Below are 9,851 nucleotides of genomic sequence, written 5' to 3'. Positions count from 1 at the left end.
AAAGTGATAGGGATAAAATTGATAATTTAAAAAAATAAATAAATACCTCTGGTAATAACTGCAATTAGGCGAAAACCGAACTCGTTTGCGTTGTTGTTTTTTTTTCATGATGACGATCCAACAAACCGATAAAAAATACCATTACAAGCACTTCTTCAAAACCTTTCGTTATGGTTCACCTTTCCGTTTATAGTGGATACATTTCTTAAAAATAAAAGAAATAAATATTAGTTAACATGCATCAGTGGCAACGGCAGATTGTCTAAATGAGTTTGAGACTGACACAAATAAAACAAACCACGCCTCTAGTTATCTTGGCAAAATAGACAAACCCTGACAACCCAACCTGCAAAGCTTATTTTCTTCAACAGACAATATTTCTTTAATGTGAAAGAAATATGTCATTTTAACTACAGAGCACAAGTGTGAAACAAACGAAGGAATAAATGTGAGGCATGGAATCGTGAAGAACCAAAGAGGAAAACATCAGAGGTAGACTTTGAGTTAAGCAGAACAAGTGCTTTAATTGGTTTGAGTGAACGCTTATGGAATGGAGTGTATTATTATTATTATCATCATCATAAATGTGAAGAACAATAAACATACATCAACATTTTGGCCCCTCTGCCACTGAAAGGGAACTCTCACCAACCGTTGTCAGACAGCAATGCACAAACACACACTCACACATACACACAGTAACGCTGCAACCAATGCCCAAGTCTTTTTAGGTGTGTAGTTTTAAAAAGGACTCAGGACTGTTGTGAGACCGGAGCTCGATCAGCAGGAGGGGGAATGTTTCCCGGCCCGGTGTGTGTTCACCTCCCACATGCCTCAAAATTCAAAAGATTTACTGATTTTAAAATCTTAGAGCCAGAAGAAATGTTTCCAGCTCTGCAGATCTCGCCCGGCCTCCTGGTCAAATCTAATTTCCCTTAACACTTGATATATCACATGAACTCAGGGGCTGTTTCCCAGAACTTTGGACACTCCATCTCCCAGTACACGTTAAAACAAACAAACAAACAAACAAACAAACAAACAAAAACAATTTCTGTTCAAACGGACACATTTTTACGATACACAATGTTCTTCAAGCTCATGTGGGGTAGTTCTGGCTGCTGAAAGATGCTTTTGGCAAGTTAACAGTGGCAGCAGGTTGACTGATGGGTGAAGGAGCTCATTCATGAGAGAAGTCACAAAAGCAAAGGATTCATTTTACGGTACAGCAGCAGGGCGCGCGTGTTTTTTATTGTCTTTAATTTGCATCTGTTAAAGTCCGCCGTCGTCACCGCCTTCCTCGCATGGAGATCCAGAGTTCATCTTCCCAAAACAAAGCTGAAGAAAAATCACTCTCCCAGCATGCACTGCTCTGTTTTCTATTTGTGTGACTAAGAGGGGAAGCCTCCAGGGCCGACCAGAGCAAAGCATACTAGAAGAGGAACCCCTCAGTCCCTGTTTTCTGTATGACACAATATGTACAATATGAGCTACGTGACAATAGAAACAAAACAGCCCATTAATAGTGAAAGAACACAGAAATATCAACTATTCAATGACTCAGGATGAACTATAACCTCCCTGATAAACACGCACGTGATCTGGGTTACACAAAAAGAGATGGAAGCAAGAAAACGGAAACCTGTTTCACAAATGAAGAAGAGTTAAAGTGAAATGTTGGACAAAAGAACCCCCCAAAAATCACATTCCTGAAATGCGACCAATATCTGTGGTTAAGTGGTGATGAAGATGCTGTCGGATAGGGAGAACCAGCACAACAAAACACAATCACGACACGCACGTTCCACAATGCACTTCCACACACGCACGCACGTTCTTTATAAAGGCCGGACCAGCGTGAAATGAACAGGGGGGTTAATATCAGCGGACACCGCCGCGCGCCTCGAGGAGGAGAAGGCGGAGGAATGGGACGCCTGTACACACCGAATGATCAGAATGATGGATTTGAATTTACAGAACTGAATCCACCAAAATTTAAGACAGCTGTTCACTTTTTTTTTTTCTTTTTTGTCGGTTAAAACACAATCATTAGCATGGTTTTGTTTAACTGACTGAAGCTAAATACAAAGGTGTCGAGGGGTGGAGGGATGTTTGAGCAGGAAGGGGTTGAAAATAAAGTGGGAAATGATGCATGTTAAAGAAAACACCCTATTATTAAAATAACCTTTTTACTTTTGTTTTAAAAAAAGATTACAAAATATAAAATTAAATAATTTTGGAGTATAAAGGCACACATCTTGCACAGTGTATACAATGAAAAACAGTTATTTAAAGCATGGCAGGGGACTATTTTTTACGCCGAACAGCTCACGAATCTGGTTAAAGTGTAGGGACACGACGAGAACCTGAACAGCGAACAACACAGACTAGAGAGGGAAAAGGAAACTTAGTCCGGTGACATGCAATTTTTTATGACTTTTTTTTCTTTAGTTACATCTATAGTAAGCATTGTATAAATTCAAGCAGTATCATTCTTCATTTACCACAGCACCATCATTCATTCCTAAGGGTGGCTCCTTTTTTGTTTTTTGTTTTTAAATACAACTACATTTCATGACTAAAATTCAATGTAAAAATATAAATGTGAATATAATCTATGATATCTAAACAAATATCGTGATGGAAGCTTTTTGCATGGGTTTACTTGTTAAAGTAGGTTATCCACAAGTGATACACAACGTCACACGCACAACAGCTTTTTCTCACTTACATACGAGTATATTGCATTTCCCTTGTTAAGACCGTATCAACTAATTGGGGTCGTGTTCGTAACATTTGGTTCCTTTCCTCTTGTGCAAAATATACAAAAATGAAAAAAAAAAAAAAAAAGTCAAACAGAAATTATTACCACATAAATTCATAAAACCTCCAAATTCAAACACAGATAAACCACTTTTAAAAAAATGTCAACAATAACAACACACACAACGATGAATAACAGACTCACAGGCTAGGTCAGAGAAGAGAATGATGCAGTTATCTTCTCAACCTCCCTCCACCCCTTTCTTTTCCCAACCCTCTCCCTTAACAACGTTTAAACACTGACACACACATCGCCATCACTGGGTGTGTGCTGGTACGATGCTGGAGGTAAACAGTCTTCTGTCTGCTCTGAACGCACAAGCAAGCACACTGTTGCCTGGCCCCAAAACCCGCCACCACATTGCCAGCACGGAGCACTTCAAAAAGGGATTGGAAAGGTTAGTTTACAATAGCCCTGTAAACAGAACTCGTCCACTTTCCTCATTGAATATTGCAGTAAATTCTTCCAAACCAACCCCTGCAGGAAGTGGCACCCGTGGGTGAGAAATGGCGGAGGATCTGAGATCGGGCCTCTAAAGATTCAGAGTTCCATTTCCTCTTTGTTGCAGCGCATGTAACAGAAGAGAAGAGCTTCTAACCTCTAATAACAAATAAAAGTGCAACATGTTTGATTTTTACTCATAAGGTGCTGATGGCAACAGAAAGTTAAGGGCTGCTGATGTTTCAATGAGACGCCCCCTTTTTTTTTACAAAGATATAACAAGGACATAATCACTATAGCCACAAAGGACTTCTGGGTCTTTCCCTGCCACGGGAACAGAAACCAGGCCTACATTACAACAATGCCCAATGTATTCAGAGTGTGCTCGAATCATGCCTCTTCTCATTTAAAAAGGTCCTTCCCTTAATCATTCTTAACCGCGACAAAGCAAAAAGGGACAAAGCACCGACGACCACTGAGGTGCAACTAGCACTGGAAACAAGCGTTATAATTTACTGCAACAAGTGAACTCATCTCAGCTAATGAGAAGTGTTTGGGTATGTGGAAAGAGGATAACCTGAAACTGTACAGGAAGGGGAAGCAGGAGGGGGAGGCATATAAAGTGTGAGTGATGGAGGAGGGACCCAAATAGGAAGATTTGTTTGGCTGAGTACTTGTGGAGCATTTGGGTGGGGAGTCTGGCTCTTGCCCTATTGGAAGACTGCTTCCTACTTCCTGAAATGAAGCAACTGCATTAGTCGAGGCTCAACATAAACTTTCCTGTTAAGCCTTCTTTCTGCAAGAGGGACCTCACTTTGTGCCGCAATCTGACCTCTGCACTACCCTTGACCTTTTGCTATTCACACCATACCCTCCGCCCCTACCTCCCCTGCAACATCGTAAGGGAAACACAAATACAAACATCAAAATAAAATAAAAAATGCAGGGCTCGGGATGTTGTATTAGAGGGCAATAAAAAAGCCATATTACCACATAAACAGCCATACGGACAAAAACAAATAATATAAAAAAAAACAAAACGTAATGACTTGGACACTTACTTTCAACACCCTTATCATCCAAAGTAACACATGAACAAAACTCAACAGAGGAGAGGTTTAAATGTAAACGAATGATGGTTTTGTTTTTAGCTGCAGAGCGTGGCAACCCGCTGACAGAGAGGGAGACAAACAGGGAGGGGTGAGGAGAATGGATGAGGGAGAGTGAAACAAAGCCATCACAGCACCTTATTAAATCGATGTTTTTTTTCCTTCTCTCCGTTCACTTGTCTTCCCCAGCCCTACTCCCCTTTTGCCCTCCCTTTCCCCCATGTGCCTCTGTGCCTCCCGTCGCTCCTGGAGGCTATGATAGGATAGTGGTGATGAAATCGTAAAACCTCTTGGAGTACTGCTCTGGGTTCACCGTGGAGATTTCCGCTCCGGCCTGTGGAGGGACATGCAGATGACTGTCATTCACAACGTACATCGTTTTCTGAACAGAACCAATTTAACACAGAGTATTATTTCTGCTGCGAAGAGTCTCTAAATTAAAACATTACAAATGAGAAAGCAGTGTGGGATTATGGGAGTTGTGGTCATTTTTGTTTGTCTGACAATTTTTATTGCTGATGAAAGTGTATCTATGAGACTCAGGTAGAAATGATCATGGACAAGTTTTATTCACGCATGTTTAGTCATGTGCACTGGCTTCCTTCCTCCTCCTCCGACTCACCAGTCATAGTGTCAGGTTGCAACTTTACCATCAATCAATTTAATGTTTCTCTGTGTTTAATCATTGTTGCAAACATTAGGTATTTATAGCTCAACAATATATTCAACAAAGGTCTAGGTTTTACTTTTCGTTTCTTTTAGACATTTACATGTAAAGATTTAAATCTTCACCTCTTTAAATAGCTCCGGCATGCAGCTACAATTGTCTAAACATGTATTTAGCCTTCATAAAACCAGGTGAGATCACATTTCTTATTTTACAAGGCCCAGAATGATAGCAACATAGAGTTACAACAGTAAATTAAGAAAAACACACCAGATGAAACATTTTCACACAGAAAACACAGACTCAGTAGATTTCACCATAATTTCTAAAACTTATCAGTAGTAAATATTTTGAAGTTTAATCTCAGTCTGTTGATTTCTTCAAGCAGTGGGTGCCGAAAAACCTACAATCTTTCTTTCCAAATGTAACAATGGGAAGTTTGCCATGAATGGCTTTCTATATAAAAACATACCAGTGACAGAGGCAGCGAGCACCTAAAGCAGACAAATTTACTTTTGAGTGTAATACATAATGATGAGTAAGAGAACCACGGTTTGTAATGAACATACCCCATGCTTGACAGTCTTGGCGGCGTGGGCAGCTTTCTTCTTGGCATCGTAATGCTGAAGGATGTCTATGACAGCCATGAAGTACACCTCCTTCCTGGGAGCAGCTGTAATTTAAAACAAATGCACCATGAATTATGTAAATCAGGTACTGTTAAATAAGAAGAACAAAATGCTTTAGATATTTTTGACAGGTTGGAGAACTGGAATAAGGACTACAAATATCCAGTAGGGGGAGCCCTCAGTACTATATTTAATATGACGCAAAGATTGTATGGTACTACACATGCATTTGGCTGCTCACTTTCATTGCTTTTGATGGCGTAGACGTCAATGGTGGGATCAAACTCCCCAGGTGACAGAGGCTTGTTGCTGTCCAGGGTGTTGCTGGGACTGTCAGGGGGCGTTCCGATGCCCCCTCCGTCGCTCTCGCCCTCCTCCTCAGCCTCATTGTCCTCGCTCTCCACCTCTTCCTGCTCTGCTCGCTCAACATCGTGGATCCCCACCAGCAGACTGTAGTCCATGAGCTTCAGCTGGGCCAGGAACTGAGGATGGCGGAAGACGTTAGGACAGGAGATGAAATAAAAGTGAGGCGATGACAGGAGGACAGAGATGGGACCGAGTAGAGAGGAGGAGCCAGAGAAAGAGGACAGGTATTAATACAGACAGTAAGGACTGGCACAGAGGGAAGGGTTTTTTTTCTGTCACATCTCATTGTTAACACATACCTCCACATCTTTCCTGAGCTTCTCCAGGAACATTTTCTTGTTCTCCCCATCGATGTGGATCTTCTGCCCGTCATTGATGAAGTCATTGTCCTTGTAGGTGGGCAGCTCCTTTGCCTGCCCATTATTATTCGGGATTAGCGACCAAATAAACAACAGTCAAAACCACAACACTAGACTGTTCAGACCTGAGTGGCACGTTAGTGTAGGCGGCAGACCTGGGCAAAAATGTGACAGAATTCTGGTGCTCATATCAAGTGCTTTAGAAGATGAGTCCGTAAATATCACTCTATCCAATCACACTAAGTTGATATCATTAAATATTGATTGATATATTTAAGTTAAAGGTCAGAAATTGACTAGAAAGAAAAGGTTTACTGAAAGCAATGACACCAGCATCATTATTCATCATCCTTTCCCCCAGAATACTACTGTACCATACTTCGCATATCATTACACAGGACTTAAAGATAGCATATACCCGTCTTCTTCAACTGTAATCAAGAGGTATTTCAAAATGCATGATGACAAAGATTAATTCTAATCTCAGTCATTAGTCAAGTCAGCTTCTGGTTTTTGCCCGACAAGACAATCTTGCATGTTGAAATACCCCTCTGATATAAATGAGGCTTTCAGCCTGTGGTTTGTCAGGTAAGCCTGTTTCATTTAGCCAAATACAACTTTTATTTGTGGTATGAAAAAAAACAAAACACAGGCAGTCTGTCCAAACCACGGCTGACCTCTTTTTAAGTGATCTTACTGTGTAAAAGAGTACATGCAGCATGCTTAAATCAGGGCACAGATCCATCTGATGCATTGATTCGCATGTTTTCCATATTGTTTACAGTGAAATTTCATACTTCTTGTTACCATTTTTTGGTGGTACAATGCACAGATGCGGGGACAGCTTTTTAAATGCATCTGGTAGATCCATACACTTAGTGTCATGAAAGTCAAGCCATGAAGTGTCCATGTTGGCACTGGGATGGGATTTGAAAAGAATCCCTCCCTGAGACAAATCAAACAAACACTGTGCATCCAAGATGCTTCTTTGAAACCAGATTATGTTCTGTATCTAATATAAACTTTTTAAATAATTATCTCAAGCCAGCGTAATGTATCTTTGTGACGGCCTCTCACCGTTCAGCTGACAAGCAGCATCTATTTAAGTGTCTATCTACTGGGATTAATTTCCTTCTTAAACTGGCTGCTGCAGAACTGCTAGCAGCCCGTAGGGGGAAGAGGTGTTATGTGAGGAGGGACGGGAGGCCTAGTTCTGAGTCACAGAGGAAAAAGAGAGCAGGAAATGTGGTAACAGGGCAGCAGTAGCAGTTTAGCTACTATGGTGTTTCTATGGCAGCAGGAGAAGAGCAGCAACACAACAGCACTTTGAAGCACTAGAATGAGCTCAGACAGCACACACTGACACACATACATACACATACAGATTAGACCTTTACACAGACAAAGACAAAAATACATATTACAAGATAGGACACTTGAGCACATATATATACAGACATAGACCTCCAATTTGCTGTAAATATGGAATGTACAACTTGTTAGACTGGATAAAGATGCAACATAAAAAGTTAATGAGAACGCAACATAAGTCCGACTGCAAAAAGTGAAGATAACCTGACAGCACTACGCAGGCCTGTCGCCTAAACTGACACCTCAGCCTTTACATTCATACATCTCTCGAAGCTTTCATTTTCAACTGTCGTTTATTTCCATCTCAAACATTCTCAGTCTTTCTAACCGCTTCATTACGTCTTATGTCTTTTCACAGTCATGCATAGGGTTCTATCAGTTGGCCTGTTATAGATTTTCTGTTCCTACAATGACATGTGTCTGACTCCTGGCTGGTTCACTATATTGTGGAAGCAAGTAGAAAAACAGTAAGATACATTAGAGGCTGGAAGAAAGGGTGAGTTGCCGATGAGCCTTGTAAAGCTGTGTGACAGGTGAGTTTCTCCATGTCCTCAAAAAGAAATGAATCTCATTTCTCTTTCGTTCTCCCGTCAGCTGGTTGGAAAATGGATCTTGGTCTTTTGACAACACTCATGTCTTGCTGTGTCAGAAGGACAAAGGTTTGCCTCTTTGAAGGATTTGTGATACGCAGTTTTACAAATTATGAGTTCTGACTTTTACAAATAGCAGAATTCCTCTGGAACGTTTATCAGCACTCAAAAAACAGTAACTGTCAAAACTTCATTTACAAATCACTTCATGAGTTCATTTCATATTGTTATAGGGGAACACAGAGTGTAAGCTTTGTATACCATTATTTGTGCATAACTACTTGTTATGATAACAACTTGCCCTTGGAAAGAAAACTGAGAGTATGTAAACTGGGCATAAACAATACAAATCTGTTTGGTCTGCAAGTTAATTAATTTGCCATATACTGCCTTCAATAACCAGATTATTGCAGCTTCTACACTAAAAGCAGCTACATCTATATAAAACCATGATGGCTGCCATATGCTGGACTTGAAAAAAAATCCCCTGAAAAACTAGAAACAAACTAAAAACTGGGACACTGGTAACAACGCGACAACACTAACTGCTTACAAAACACTTACTATTTAAGAAGGCTGTGGTAATCAAAAACACATTGAATCACATTGCATTTGGGCATACTATACAGCTTTAACATCTTAAAAAAAGAAAAAAAACCTGATTTATCTCTTGGACTAGCTATTAACTAATGTCCCATGGCACCTGCTCACCCACTGCCAGATATACTCTATTTCACAAAACAAAGGCTGCAGCGGGGTGCATGACATCGAGCCAGGAAATATTATCTGCAATCCTAAAACCTTTCAGAAAAACTATGCTTCACTGATTTAGAAGACAAATCAAAATGTGTGCTCACTTTCTACTGCAGATCTAAGGAAGATTTTGTGTAAGTCGGTTTGAATCAGACTTTCAGTCAGTGACTTCTAAAAACAAAATGAAGAAATTCTCAGTCAGCAAAAAATATAATTTCCAGCAATGTAAAAAAGTATGTACTTTCTCTTCCTATCTCTGTTTCCTTAATTTCATTTTGACCATGCAGTCTCTCCTTCCAGTTCATGCCGCCACCTTTACTCTTCCGCTTCTCACTCTCAAGTCTTTCAGATGCATGGTGCCGTTGAGTGAATAGTGGCAACAACAACAACAAAAAAAACAAACTGTCTGGCAAAACTAAAACTGAACTAGCTGACACGTTGAGCAAAAGGTGACTGTAAATGGATGAAAAGTGTGCAAAATATGGCCTTGAAATAACAGTGTATCAGCTCAGAGAAGGCGAGGAAACGGGAATGCTCGGTCGTACAAAAAATAACAATAAAAGAAGATTGGTTTAATAGATCATGCCTGGTATATGAGCCCTGGTTCTCTTACATCTCTTACGTGTTTCATGGCGCAGTAAAAGCGCGTGGCAATCCGCAGTGTTTGCAGCCTTTGCTGAACGTTACCAGATTTGGGCCGCGGGGGCACATCCTCTGGTTGGGGCGGCTGCTAGAAAAGGGG

At 40.6% G+C, this 9,851-nt stretch overlaps 1 protein-coding gene across 3 annotated transcripts in view; it reads right to left on the bottom strand.

Annotated features, from left to right (window-relative positions):
* Positions 1 to 498: 498 nt before the first annotated feature.
* Positions 499 to 9,851, bottom strand: part of pip4k2aa (phosphatidylinositol-5-phosphate 4-kinase, type II, alpha a) — a 33,503-nt gene continuing 24,150 nt past the window's right edge. The window contains exons 7-11 of one of the 3 annotated variants that reach the window (XM_030397577.1): positions 9,732 to 9,839; positions 6,336 to 6,449; positions 5,912 to 6,152; positions 5,611 to 5,714; positions 499 to 4,708 (exon numbers count right to left, since the gene is read on the bottom strand). In XM_030397577.1, the coding sequence (XP_030253437.1) occupies positions 4,628 to 4,708; positions 5,611 to 5,714; positions 5,912 to 6,152; positions 6,336 to 6,449; positions 9,732 to 9,839 (648 nt within the window). In that variant the 3' untranslated portion in view covers positions 499 to 4,627. Of the gene's footprint in view, positions 4,709 to 5,610; positions 5,715 to 5,911; positions 6,153 to 6,335; positions 6,450 to 9,722; positions 9,840 to 9,851 lie in introns of all 3 variants that reach the window. The other 2 variants (XM_030397576.1, XM_030397578.1) reach the window with 2 other exon arrangements.

Source organism: Sparus aurata, chromosome 19, assembly GCF_900880675.1.
Source record: "Sparus aurata chromosome 19, fSpaAur1.1, whole genome shotgun sequence".
NCBI lineage: Eukaryota > Metazoa > Chordata > Actinopteri > Spariformes > Sparidae > Sparus > Sparus aurata.
This window is presented reverse-complemented; position numbering and strand designations above follow the sequence as displayed.